Genomic DNA, 14,771 nt, shown 5'->3' with positions numbered 1-14,771 from the left:
TAGAAAAAATAAGCTACAGATAATCCCTAAAAAAAAAAAATCTAAGAAAGCATATTCTTTAGTTTCTTATCAAACAGCACTTGTAAGAAGCACAGAAAATGACGAGGCTTTTTTTTTCTTTTCCTGCCCACCTTCTAGGCAAGCTGATAATAACCAATATAGTAGCATCCCAAAGGAGCTTTAGCAAGGAGTTAGTCTGGCTAATACTAACATGGTTAATTACCTGCTATGATTGAAATCATACTATAGTAGCTTCAGATGAACTACAGAATCATTATAATTACAACCTTATCATACATGCTGGAGGATAATAGTAAAAATGATTCTGAAAACAAATATCCTTGGATATAATTTGGGATTGACCTACCTTATACTGAATTTTAGTAAGTGAAGCTTAGTGAGGTTGGAGTGCAGTCTCATTATATACTTCTACCATTGGTGATAACAATTTTTCTCTGTAGCAAATTGATCAATAGTAGATATCAATTGTATATTGTATATATATAAATATATTGCATATATGCACATTTCATATATTATATAGCTTGTGACTGAATTCATCAAATATCATCCACATTGGAAGGAAGAGCTTCATCTAGATCTAGTGGATCAGTAGTTTCATAAACATTAAAATTAATCAATTTTCAACAATTACTAATTAAATACTAATATTGAAAAATAGAATATTAATTTACTGATGATTTCTCTACTTTTTTTTACTTTTATCTGTTAATTAAATCAATGGAGCTACATATCTACTATAAAGAATTTATCCATATGCAATGAAAGAACACTGACTGCTTTCTTGGGTATAGCAAATTTATTCAAAGGGCAAGGCAATGGTAACACCAAAAAGAGAAACATTAAAATATACATGTAATTTTAGAACCAAGGTTCAGAATCTTTGGAAATTTTATGTTTGTGTGAATGTGTGTACACTTGCATGCCTTATTCTCATGAGAGGGTCTATATGATTTATTAGATTCTCTAAGGCAGTGCTACTCAAAATGACCCTGAGCTAGCAGCTTAGTATTTCCTGAGATATTGTTAGAAACCCAGTTTTCCAAGCCTCCACCACAGACGTACTGAAACAATTTATGGGGGTGAGGTCAAGGAATCCATGTTTTAATAAGTTCACTAGATGATTCTTAGATATGCAAAAAAAAAATTGAGATGCCCTGGTATAATGGATCAGAGGACCTTAACTTTATATTGCTTTTTCTATATGTTCTTTCAGCAAACTGCTTAGTTAGGACTTGTCTTACTTTATTGGAATGAGGAGAAATTTCCAGCCCAAACACACAAAAAATGGTCTTTGGCTTCCCATCCCTGAGTATGCCTTATGCCTAAAGTGTGGACTGTTGTGAACTTTTCCTAATGATGGCAGTGGTAGATAATATCATACAGAATATATACCTTCCAAAACAACTTTAATAGTGACTTTAAAAAAATACTCTAGAAATGAAATATATGAAGAGAATGGTGGTAAATCCCTGAAGAATATTTTGAAAAAAGTTATATAACTCAGTTTTCAAACTTATTTTCAGCAGCATATGCATTAAGGAAATGCTTGAGGTCTCACCAGCCAAGTCAAAATAGTGATCCATAAGAGAACTAAGCTGGGATTAAGCACTGCAGAACAGGAAATTTCAGGGAAGTTTTATGGGATGAGATTAGCATTTCCACTCCAAACTGCAATTCCTCTCAATGTCGTATAATACTGTAGACCCAAAACTCCAATGAACCAATATAAATGACCCTTGGTAAAATTCTGAAACAAGCTCTTCACTTCTCCTCAGCTCACCTCAAGAAAAATATTTTACTTAGCTTTTATCCCATTCAGTGAGGGTCTTAGTGTCTGCCAGGCAATGGTAGTTAGAAAGGATTGATCATCTACTATTGCTAATATTTTGGCTACCTACTAACACATATGCTTTACTGATGTACACATGTACATGTACAGATAAAAAGCATCTACTTTCAGAATACTTTACAAAAGTGATTTGATGATAAAGATGCAGTTCTTTATGGGTGATGTTACTTTATTTTAACTGGGCATGCTTGTACCAACTTCTCTAAATCCATCAATTAGGTGGCTGCTTATTTGGCTACATGCAGTAGACTGGAAGATGCTTGTTTTGTGTAGACATAGATAGTCTCTTGAACTGCTTTCAGTAACCCATTGTGAACTGCTTTCAGTAACCCATTTTCTAAGTGTCTTTTCACTTTCGCTTCTTGATATTATATGTGTATCTATTCAAAAGATGTATAATATGTCAAATAAATCTGAACAGATCAGTAGCTACTACTATGAGATCTTTAATCATTTTAAATCATAAGTGAACATAAACATATGTTACTAAGTAACTTAAAATACTAACACTTTTACATTTGAATTAGCTCAAGTTTTCTCCAAGGTTATATAAGCAAAAATATGTTATTTTTAATGGTAGGTTATTTACTTCATATACCATGCATCATTACTTTTCAGTTACTGGTGGATCTTGAAAACAGCTCTATGTTTGCTGGTGATCTTGAGTGTCAGAAGCTCCTAATGGAAGCTATGAAATACCATCTCTTACCTGAGAGAAGACCTATGATGCAAAGCCCTCGGACAAAGCCTAGAAAATCAACTGTGGGGGCACTTTATGCTGTGGGAGGCATGGATGCTATGAAAGGTAACAGAAACGATTAATTTAGAAAGTATCATTCAAAAAAATATGTTCTCAACACCCCCGAAATTATGAAGGTGGAATTAAAGCAATATTTAATTTTGTGCATCTAAAGCTAATTTTAATAAATAGCATAATTTATGTGATTTTACAATTTTTTTCTTACCTTATGGGACATAATCCTTTAATTACTGTTAGCTAAGCTCTTAATAGGTACTTTTATTTTATGGCAACAATTTTTAAATTAAGCATTTGCTTTGCAATATAAGATGTTTTCAGGGAAAACTTAAGGTTTATCATAAATAGAAGGGTTTAGCAAATTTGTATAAAGAAAAGCATATTTGTTTTTTGACAGAAATAGAAGGGGGCCTTGATGTCAAGTTCCTATTAGACGCTTAAAGACCAGTTTCAAAGAATCTTGAAGTGTTGGTGCTACAGGATAGAAAACTGGTTCCAAACTGAGGTTCAGCTGCTTGCCATGTGAAAGTCAATACTTGAGAGACAAGTAATGGTGGGAAAAGAAAGGTTACTTTATTCAGAAAGTCAGCATCTTGAGAAGATGGTGGACTAATGTCCTGAAGACCATCTCCCCAGTATAGATGAAACCAGAGGGTTTTAAAAGAGAAGTTTGGGAAATGGTGGGGGCTATGTACAGGGGCAGTTAATCATATGTCAAGCAGTTAAACATATGTCAACATGACCTTGAACAGACTTGCTGGGCAGCTGTTTTCAAATGTGGTCAGGCCTTATCTTTTGGGATAGTCTGGCCCTTCATTCCTTAAGGCCAATGGTCTGCAAAATCTCAAGGAAAGTAGGTTAATTCTATTATAAACCAAGGGACTTAGGTCAACAAACAAGGAGTGCATAAGCTTGAAGTAAATTAACCATTAATACCAGTTGGAGTGCTGTTACAAATCCCCATTGTCAATCCTTCATTCCATTTCTATGGAACATACATAGAGGTCCATCATCTATAACTGCTTCAAGCTGAATTAGGGCAGACTATGGGGTTTGGAATGGAAGGATTTGACATGAGTGCAGGATTTAGCTTTTGGTTCCTTGTTCTCATGGAGGGGTATCAGAGGTAGTTTTTTATCTCATTTTTCTACATTGTTTGGCACTACATGGCATCATTAACTTTATCCCCAAGTATAGTCTAAGGAATAGTAACAGTACAGTTAAGCCCAATTTTATCATTCCCTCTAAAATTGATTTGATACCAAAAGAATATACCAGTTTCAAAGAGAATAGATCAGTAAACCAGTCCCAGCCACCCTGGAAAAATGGGATGTTGTGGGCAAGGGCCTGTTGCAGCCATGTGGCTTGCTGCCTGATTTTGTCTCTCTGGGTTCTTACTTCCAAGGACTAGATAATATAGGTACAGCAATCAGTGTTTGCTATTATATAAACTCTACCTTGTTCAGCAAGCAATCAGGTACTTAATAAGAGGCATTTTCCCCCATACCTTCAGATGAATTTTATCTGAGTAATCTTAAAAACAGCTACACACATTGAGAGCATAGCAACACAAACGTATGTAAGCTATATAAAATATTCTATTACTGAGGTTGGTGTACTTTCTTTTATTATTATTAACATATAATGTATTATTTGTTTCAGGGGTACAGTTCTGTGATTTATCAGTCTTACACAATTCACCACAACACATATCCTCCCCAATGTCTATGGAAAAAAACAAAAAACAAAGGTTAATGCTTGGAGCAAATTATAAACCCAGTATCTGGTTCTAAGTAGTCCCAATGAGAGGCGTTTTAGATGTCAGGCTCAAAGCATCCTCAGATGGAGTGGGAACAGACACTGGCAATCTGATGGATTTTTATGGTTTATAGTTTAAATGTCTCCAGTGATTCTTTTGAGTGGTTCATAGAGCAACAGGCATGAAGATTGTCTATATATGAGCTATTGTGGCAATTTCTCTGAAGTTTCTCCTGAGTTGTCTAGCTTCAATTTTCAGGGCTTCAGGAAAAAAGGCAGTTTTATTTCTTAATTATTTTAAGACAAGAGAATAGGAGAACATTGGAAACCTTATTTTGGAAAGTCATAGCCAGATATTGGAGGAAACCAGAAGAATTTAGATCCAGCCCAGTTTTAAAAGGAAACAACAAACACTCAAAGATAATCAGAATTAGAATCTAACATCCATGAAGGTGTGTTAATGAAATATAATCTTGCTCTCTAAATTCACCTTCACTCCTGTCAAAGATAGACAAATTAAGACTAATTTGTTTGTAAGATAAGTTTAGTTTTAATAAATTTAATTAATTTTTATATAATTATTTATATAAGTACAGCAAGAATGGTGATTGACCATAGAGATTGTTTTAAAACCTGCTTTGGTGGAAGGTTTTCCAATGAATTTTAGATTAAACTTTCAATAGCCTCTCAAGGCCAGAAGCCAAGTCAAAAACTTGTCATAAGATTTGCCTGTAATACCTGTAGATTTGAGTGATTTCTTTTTTTCTGATGTCCCTGAAATATCTTGAGATTCCTGCACCTTCCAAGAACTGATATTTTTTACTCACCCAGTAAGGCTGGTGGGAACTCTGTAAGCAATGTGCCAGGCCAATATTTCCAAGGGTCTTTACTGGCTCCATACAGTCAACTTTAGTTCCTTAAAGCTGTCTGGTTATATCTGAGTCTATGTATGTCTTTCTTAAATATGACATTCCACTTAAAGCCTTGGTAAAATAACCAATGTTTCCAATGGTATCTTGTTATAAGGAGTACCCATTTACATTGAATTTATGCAAATAATGACAATTACCATGACAGAAAGAATATTCCTTAAGAGTTTCCAAATTCTTCAGGGATCAGGTAGGGAGAAAAATAAATATTTCAGTTTGTTTACAAAAGAATATTTTTTAAAGATTTTATTTATTTGTTTTTGTCAGAGAGAAAGAGAGAGAACAAAAGCACAAGCAGGGGGAGGGGCAGGCAGAGAGAGAAGTAGGCATCCTGTTGAGCAAGGAGCACAATGCTGGACTGGATCCCAGGACACTTGGATCATGACCTGAGCTGAAGGCAGACACTGAACCAACTGAGCCACCTAGGTGTTCCTACAAAAGAATATTTTTACCAAATTTCTGTAAGTCATAGATATCTTAAGAGAAAAAGTGTCCTTAAACTTGGAAAACATTAGAGAAACAGCAATGATTTAAATAAGAATTATAAAAATATAATCAATTTAAAAAATTTTTAGTCTCATATTGTTAATTCTTGCTCTGTTTGAATGCAGTTTTTCCATTAGTTCTGGAAATTCTTAGTTTAATTTTATGATCTTAAAAGTATCAGACCTGCATCTGTCAAAAGTCCTTTTCAGGAATCTCCTTGAAGCTGAAAAGCATTTGCAAGAACATCAGAATAATTGCAAGGGACAAAAGATTCAAAAACGGCCATGTTTAAAAATCTGATAAGAGTTTATTATAATGGGGCGCCTGTGTGGCTCAGTTGGTTAAGCGACTGCCTTTGGCTCGGGTCATGATCCTGGAGTTCCAGGATCGAGTCCCGCATTGGGTTCCCTGCTCAGCAGGGAGTCTGCTTCTCCCTCTGACCCTCCCCCCTCTCATGTGTTCTCTCTCTCTCAAATAAATAAAATCTTTTTAAAAACAGTTTATTATAATGTAGTTGTCAAGGAAATGCAGTTATTTCTGTGATGCAGAACATTTTAATAATTAGAATTACATGTGATGACATTATGCCAAGATATATTAAAATTTTAGGAATTTTATATAACTTTTAAAACCACCCTGACATTTACCCACATAATATAACCTAAGAAAATTAATCATTATATGTTTGACAATGCTTCCAGTGTAACTTAACATACCAAATAAACAAGACTAATAAATCAAAAAGACTTTATTTAGAATTTGAATTTTTAGTAAGTTTGTTAAGAACCTCAGAAGATTCTAAACTACATGCCTAAATAAGATCATAGATCACTATAAAATTTAAATTTTATTATTTATTTGACCAAGGTGACAATAAGAGATCCCACAGGCAAAAATAAAGGGTTACATAGTTGTTAGCAAAACTTAGTTCCTTTAATATTGAGAAGATTTAGTAATCAAAGACCTAATTAAAAACAAACATAGAAACTTCGTTTTTCTGTGCAGTTAAAGATAAAATACTTTGTTTATAATTTCTTATTAAGAGCAGACCAACAATAAAATAAATTTTGTCTTTTTAACAAAGTTAAGCCAATTTCTAGACAAAAAACAAATTCCAATCTTATATCACTGTACTTTTAAAATTCATTTATTCCAATCTTAGTGAGTCCTTACCATAAATATTTTTTTCCAAAGATTCCCTTCATGAACTTTCTAACTGCTTTTTTAAATCAAATTTTGTCATAACTCTTACCTCTCTTAAATAGCCAGTCTTATTTTAGGAAAAATTACTTTTTCTCCCCTCAAAAAAATGTATTTTTATTCCTCATGCCTTTCTTACATATCTCCTATTTTCCTATGTACAGAGTTGTTTTCCTTACCATTTCTAGCAGTCTCAATCACATGTATCAAAATTTTAACTCTCAGAAACCTTTCTCCAGTGAAAACTAAGTAGTAACCAGTTGTGGAAGGTCTATTAGACCAGAATTTTTTAGATTGGCAAATTTATGAATATATTTTATATTTTATAAAATGTGATTGTTTTCATAGAACTTTTTAATAAAGCATAATACATGCTTATTAGCATACCCAAGTATATTTAGTTTTCTGTAATAAGAAGCCAAAATCAGATAAACCTATATTTAGTAATTGTTAAAACATTAACATTTTATCTTATTTTGTAAAGATTTGGACATCCAATGAATTTAACCCAATTTATTATTTAACCTAGCAAAACTTCAAAGTTTCAAGTTACCAAAGATTTTGGAAGCTATTTAAAAGTTTACCTTTACACATTTTTTATCTATTCAACCTACTTGTTCTTAACATTTACCCATGTAAACTTCATTAGATAAAATAAATCATTAATTGTTATTGACAAATTGTAACAGTTACAAGAATTTAACTAATATTTAGGTAGAATAAAAGCTAGTTATCTGTATTATATTTGATGATGATAACTCCAAAAAACATGTCTATTTTAATTAAACCATCAACTTTGATTGGCTTTAATAACAAATATGTTACACCCTTGTGCACTAAAAAGTCAATTAATTTGTTTCCCACTGTCAATTTTATCTGGGCCTCTTGTGGAGAAATCTGAAGTGAGCAGTTTAAGTCCAGGCGAGCCCTTGGGTCCCTTCATGTTGATTTAGGAGTTGTTCCAGTTTGAACATCATAAGGATGTGACCCAATGGCTTAGGATGCTTTTTGCTCTTCAGTAGTGAGGCTAGGAGGAGCAGGAGTCAATGGTGCTGAACACACCAAGGATGGTATAGGAGCCACTGAGTGAGAGGCACCCATTTTGGTACAACAAAAGAAGGAGAGGGAAGGCAGAGCAAGAAGCAGCAGGGGTGCCACTGGCACGGCCAGAGGCAGATTTAAAGTTCGGACTAACATTCCTCCATCTCCATTTTCTGTCTCTCCTTCCTGAAAAACAGTTTTGTTTTGTTTTGTTTTGTTTTTTCTCCTTTGCTTTACAGCTTTCTGGTGGAGGTGGAAAAGCAGGCAGTGGGTTGGGCATTGGTTCCGGTGTTAGTGCTTGAGCAGATGGAGTTAGGATTTCCAGTGTCTGCCTGTATTCCTCCTACTTTTCTTTATTATTCTGATTATTAGGAAGGTCAGGTGTCTTAGATTTTTGTCCTCCTTATCTCTCTGGACCATCAATTAGGTCCCTTTCTGTGCAGCATCTTTATTATGAAGTAATATAAAAGCCTGAATGTAGGGAATTTCATGTCATTTATCTGATCTCTGACAATACAACTCCAATTTACAAGAGTGTAATAATTTAGAGACCCATTTAATGGCCTCTTTCTTTCAGGCTCAAAACATACATATGCCAAGAAGTGTTACAATAAAATACCATTTTTTAAAAATATGGAATCATAACTATAAGTATGCCCATCAAACAGAATTCACTCCAGTGTGCTTTCAGATGGAACAAAACTAAATCCTCCCATTCCTATGCAGATTCCTAAAACAGACAGTCAGACAAACAGACAAGGTGCTTCTGAGACAGACGGATTCCTCTCCTTCAAGGAGAGACCAGTATGGAATCACTTCTGAGTCACTTCTCTTACCAGTGGTACCACAAATTGACCCAGAAAGGTCCAAATGGCTAAAAGCTCAGATGACATAGAAAAAAAACTCCCAGAATGCATGTCAGTGGACTGACTTGATCCTAGATCTCAGCTCAAACAGATGAACAGATGCATGTTTCTTCACCAACAAAAAGCAAAAGTAAGCAGTCCACACCAGGTTGGAGAAGACAGGGAGCCTCCCTGAAACAAAAGGAGTTTGGGCAAATGCTTGGGAAAATTCTTTAAATTCTCCACCCTAGGGTTGAATAACCACAAGCAGATGGCTCCAACTATCATAGCCACCGGCTTGGGAAATGAATGGGTAAGGCCTGGCCCTGTCTTGGCCAACTGCTCCATCCCAGGAATCCCAAGGGGGTTGGCTAGATAAATTGGAAGCACAACTCTTGGCTAGCTCACCAATGTGAGGTTAGGAAATGGTTCCGTCTCTTACCAGACAGAACCATTTCCTAACTCAGGTTTGGCTGCTTTCCCCTTGAAAAACAATACTTGAGAGACAAGTAATGGTGGGAAAGGAAAGGTTGCTTTATTCAAGAAGCCAGCTACTTGGGAAGATGTTGGACTAATATCCCAAAGACCATCTTCCCAGCCCAGAAAATCCATAGAGTTTTAGTGGGGAGGTGTGGGGAATAGCTGGCTATGTGCAGGAGAAGCTGGTGCTCAGGCAGTTCGTTGTATGTCAACATGACCTGGAACAGACTTGTTGGCATCAGTGGCAGCTGTTTTCAAATGTGGCCAGGCCTTATCTTCTGGGAAAGTCTGGTCCTTCATTCCTCAAGGTCAATGATCTGCAGAATCTCAAGGAAAGTGGATTAGTTTTAGGACTTAGGTCAGCAAACCAGGAGTGCATAGCTTGAAGTAAGTTAAACCTTAAGACCAATTGGAATGTTGTTAATGTTGATAACAAGGTCAGCAATTTAAACCTGGAAAAAAGTAATGATTTTACATAAGAATTTTATCAAAGGGAAAAGGGACAACTTTCTGAGGACATCATGTCTTCTCTGAACCCTTCTGAGAACCCATTTTTCTATATCTCTGCCTTTTTTGACTTGATTTCTTGGTCAGTAGACCCATGTTTCCAAGACAATGAGGCAAGAATTTTGTAATTAAGATATGGGTTGTGTAGAAATTCAAATCAACCTACTTAAAATCTGCCAAATCATGCATAGAAATGTTATTTGATACCTTGTAGAAAATAATGCAAAAGTCAAAATTCTGTGCCACTGGAAACCAATTCTTTCTTTTGATATGTGTAATTGGAAATTGAAAGACAGTATAAGAAATTTGCTAATTAATCATAAACCTATAAAGCAAGAGCTTGTAAATGCAATTATTTATAAAGTAGCAAAGTAACTTCACAGAACTAATGCTCTTCAGAAAATAACAAATGCAGTGAGATCCTATAATTAATTGCAAGTCTGGTAACTTGATATTTTATTACATTTTGTTGAATAGAATGAATATTAACAACACTTTAAAAGGTGTCTAGTTTGATATTTAAATTTAAAGGGAACTACATAGAAAATGCAAGCATAGTTATCCTGTTTCTAATTAAAAGTAATAGTTTAACCTGCAAAGTGAAAAAAATGGAACACTTTGTGTTTTTTTTTTGTTTGTTCCCTATCTTTGTTATTTTTCAGCTTCCTGTTAAGTTATATTAAAAAATAAATGTGTTACAAAAAGTAGTAATAAGTATCTACAGTTCCTTATCAGATTTTTTAAGAATGACTGAAATGTGAACCTATAATCCCCTTGACTTTATTACCACAGTTTCATATGGAAGGGACTAAGTTTCATTTGAGACTTCATGAGTATCTAGTGTGTTGAGAAAAAAAAAGGCCCTATGGGAAGTTGCAGACAACTACAATAATAGTAAAAAACTATTTTTGAGTTCCTCATCCTTCATTGGCATTTTGCAAACATAATTTCTAATCCTCACAGTAATGCTACAAGATAGTATTGCAGTTTTGCAGATGGGGAAACTGAGGCTCTTAAGGTAACATAGCCAACCCAAGGACAAACATCTAGAGAGACTGGAAGTGGAATTCTTACTTAAATTATATATTCCTTTTTGCTATACTGCCACTATTTTTGAAGAAAGAGCAAAACAAAAACTGACCTCTCTTTTTAAGGGTCTTAGAATCTATAGAAAAACCAGGTTGAGCACTTAGGGACAAGAAAGAAAAGAAAGAAAAAAAGAAAGAAAAATAACCTTAAGTTATAACAAAACATTAAAGGGGTAACATTTATCTGTATAAATCAGTATTACATTTCTGTTCTTTCATAAAACTATAAAAATAATTTCAATATGCGTGCTTTTTCTTAGAGTGCATTATTTCATTTTTTAAAGATATTTTCTGAATTTTCCCCCTTTGATGTCTAGGAAATGCAGTACTTCTTCTGTCCTTAATTTTCTTTTTGACTCATACAGTTAACTTGGAATTAGTTGGTAGATATAGGCATCACACAAGTGGCTGGGGCTAACTGTAACTCCTACCATGTATATTAAAAGAATCATCAGAAAGTTGTATGATCACAGAGTCAACATTAAAAAATGGTCAAATGGTAAACTTTGGGCTTTTGTACATAAAAGTATGCAGTAACTTTTCATTTATTAAAAACAATGAATTCTGAGAGGCAGTATGCCATGGGATAAATGGGAGGCTAATATAGTTATTTTTAGATCATTTTAAAAATAGATGGAAAGATTTCATTCATTTTGATGGCTGCATAATATTCCATTGTATATATATTTGTAATGATGTGGATGGAACTGGAGGGTATTATGCTGAGTGAAATAAGTCAATCAGAGAAAGACATGTATCATATGATCTCACTGATATGAGGAATTCTTAATCTCAGGAAACAAACTGAGAGTTGCTAGAGTGGTGGGGGGTGGGAGGGATGTGGTGGCTGGGTGATAGACATTGGGGAGGGTATGTGTTATAGTGAGTGCTGTGAATTGTGTAAGACTGTTGAATCACAGACCTGTACCTCTGAAACAAATAATATATTATATGTTAAAAAAAAAAAGGAAGAAGATAGCAGGAGGGGAAGAATGAACGGGGGGAAATCGGAGGGGGAGATGAACCATGAGAGACTATGGACTCTGAAAAACAAACTGAGGGTTCTAGAGAGGAGGGGGGTGGGGGGATGGGTTAGCATGGTGATGGGTATTAAGGAGGGCATGTACTGCATGGAACACTGGGTGTTATACGCAAACAATGAATCATGGAACACTAAAAAAAAAATAGAAGGAGAAAATCGCTAAATCAGATATATTCACAGCTATAGGAGCTATCATGTTCTCAACAATACTACGTTAGGTTGGTTTTGTTTCCTCTTGACCAGATCATAAATGAGGGTCCAATAAGAGCTTAGAGATGAATTGAGAAACAATATTTCAATGTTTTAGGGAAGAAGATTTATATACACAGAAACATCATAAAATGAGTCCTAAGGAGAGACATCAGTAAAAAAAAAAAAATCTAATTTAAGTTTTCCCATCAAATGTAGAGCTGGCATAGTAGGCCAGCTAGGAGATTTACATTTTGATTAGTTGAAGCAATAGTGGAGGTAGGTAAATGGGCTGAAGAAATCCTCAGAATTCAAGATATAGAACTACCAGTTATATATGTTCATAGACAAAAATAAGAGATGTGGAATATATTAATCTTCTATATTTCATCTAATGCTCAGAAAAAAAAACTAACTTGGCATAAAACAGACTTCTACATTATTTCAGTGTAAATCTTCTGTATGCACTTGATTAATGTAGATTTGTACAATTTCCTGACCACTATTAATATTTCTATAATTTTAGTAAGTAGAGCAGCCTAGTCTTCATTTCCTAATCTAAATTCGCTTTTTGTTTAATTCCACTAATGAAAAGAGTTTGAAATAAATGGTTAAAATAGGAAGAAGTGGATAGGAAGACAGATTTGGGAAGATTGGAATGAGGAAGTAGAAAGATCTGAAAAAGTTCAGAAAAAAATGAGCTGGTTGGGGCACCTGGGTGGCTCAGATGGTTAAGCATCTGCTTTCGGCTTAGGTCATGATCCCAGGGTCATGGGATCGAGCCCCACATCGGGCTCCTGGCTCAGCGAGGAGCCTGCTTCTCCTTCTCCCTCTGCTTCTCTCCCTGCTCAGGCTCTATCCTCTCTCCTCTCTCTCTCTGTATCTCTGTGTCTCAGATGAATAAATAAAATATTTAAAAAAAGGGCTGGTTGACAGAGTGAAAGTTGATGCGTGTTTGTAGATATTCCAGTTTTAACAGGATCATCCGGAGATATTTATTGTAGAAAAGATATTCTTCTAAGTGGTGTTATTTGACCTTTCAGTAGTAAATGCAGTCCATTTAGCAATTGTTGATCTGTAAATCAGCATTCAGCCAAATCCATCTTATCAGTGAAAGATGGAGGTATTAAAGATAAAAGATAATGAGTATCTGTATATACACAAGTTTTATTGTGAAAATCCAAACTCTTGAGACATAAATACTTAAAGTACACTATTCATCAGAAAAGATCTAAAATTACAGAAAAGAAATAAACACTGTCTTCACTAAGCTAATATATATAGAAAAACTTTCAGAAGCAGCCATAGATACAATATACTTTGCTTAAATTTTGACTTGGTCTGATCTCATACCATAGCATTATAATTGGTCAGTGGATACAGTTCAGATGTAAACATATTTTCATCATAACTAATGAATTATATTTTCTCCACAAATTGCCCAGTAGAATAACAATGAAAAGTGTTTTTCGCTTATTCCAATGGTTGGCTCTATGCATTTGTGATGAAATTCCGTAAATCTGCCAAAAGCAGTCTTAAGTACACTATATGTGTGAATAATAAATCTTTACTTTCCACCTTGGTTATTTGTCAGAAACTTCCTTGTGCAAAATCAACTTTTACTAAAAAATAGCAGCAGCTATTGTGAATGACTGGTAAAAAAGCATTGCTCACAGAAATGACAATTTATTATGCACTAAAGGAGCTAGAAAAATAACAACAAATGAAACATAAGCCAGCAGAAGAGAGGAAATAATGAAGATTGGAGCAGAAATAAATGGTATAGAAACTAAGAAAAAAATAGAACAGATCAGTGAAACCAGGAGCTAGTTGTTTCAAAAAATAAAAAAAATAAAATTGATAAAGGTCTGGCCAGACTTATCAAAAAGAAAAGAGATCCCAAATAAATAAAATCACAAATGAGAGAGGAGAAATAACCAACACCACAGAAATACAAACAATTATATTATGAAAAATTATATGCCAACAAATTGGACAACCTGGAAAAAATGGATAATTTTCTAGAAACATATAAACTACCAAAATAGAAATAGAAAACTTGAATAGACCGATAACCAGAAAAGAAATTAAATCAGTAATCAGAAGTCTCTCAGTAAACAGAAGTCCAGGGCTTCATGGCTTCATAGGGTAATTCTGCCAAACATTTAAAGAAGATTTAGTACCTATTCTTCTCAAACTATTCCAAAAAATAGAAAAGGAAGGAAAACTTTCTTTTTTTAAAATTTTATTATGGTATGTTAGTCACCATACAATACATCATTAGTTTTTGATGTGGTGATCCACGATCCATTGTTTTCGTATAACACCCAGTGCTCCATGCAGTACGTGCCCTCCTTAATACCCATCACCGGGCTAACCCATCCCCCACCCCCCTCCCCTCTAAAACCCTGTTTTTTTCCTCAGAGTCCATAGTCTCTCATGGTTCATCTCTCCCTCCAATTCCCCCCCTTCATTTTTCCCTTCCTTCTCCTAATGTCTTCCATGCTATTCCTTATGTTCCACAAATAAGTGAAACCATATGATAATTGACTTTCTCTGCTTGACTTATTTCATTT

General features: G+C 34.6%; 1 protein-coding gene across 2 annotated transcripts in view; it reads left to right on the top strand.

Moving 5' to 3' along the window:
• Window positions 1–14,771, top strand: part of KLHL4 (kelch like family member 4) — a 145,497-nt gene that overhangs the window by 83,167 nt on the left and 47,559 nt on the right. For both annotated transcript variants that reach the window (XM_088028974.1, XM_028101459.1), the window contains exon 6: window positions 2,492–2,678. In XM_088028974.1, the coding sequence (XP_087885100.1) occupies window positions 2,492–2,678 (187 nt within the window). The remainder of the gene's footprint in view (window positions 1–2,491; window positions 2,679–14,771) is intronic.

The sequence above is a fragment of the Eumetopias jubatus genome, unplaced genomic scaffold (assembly GCF_037043125.1).
Source record: "Eumetopias jubatus isolate StellerSeaLion01/CBP00866 unplaced genomic scaffold, mEumJub1_p1.0 scaffold_11, whole genome shotgun sequence".
Classification (NCBI taxonomy): Eukaryota; Metazoa; Chordata; class Mammalia; order Carnivora; family Otariidae; genus Eumetopias; species Eumetopias jubatus.
This window is presented reverse-complemented; position numbering and strand designations above follow the sequence as displayed.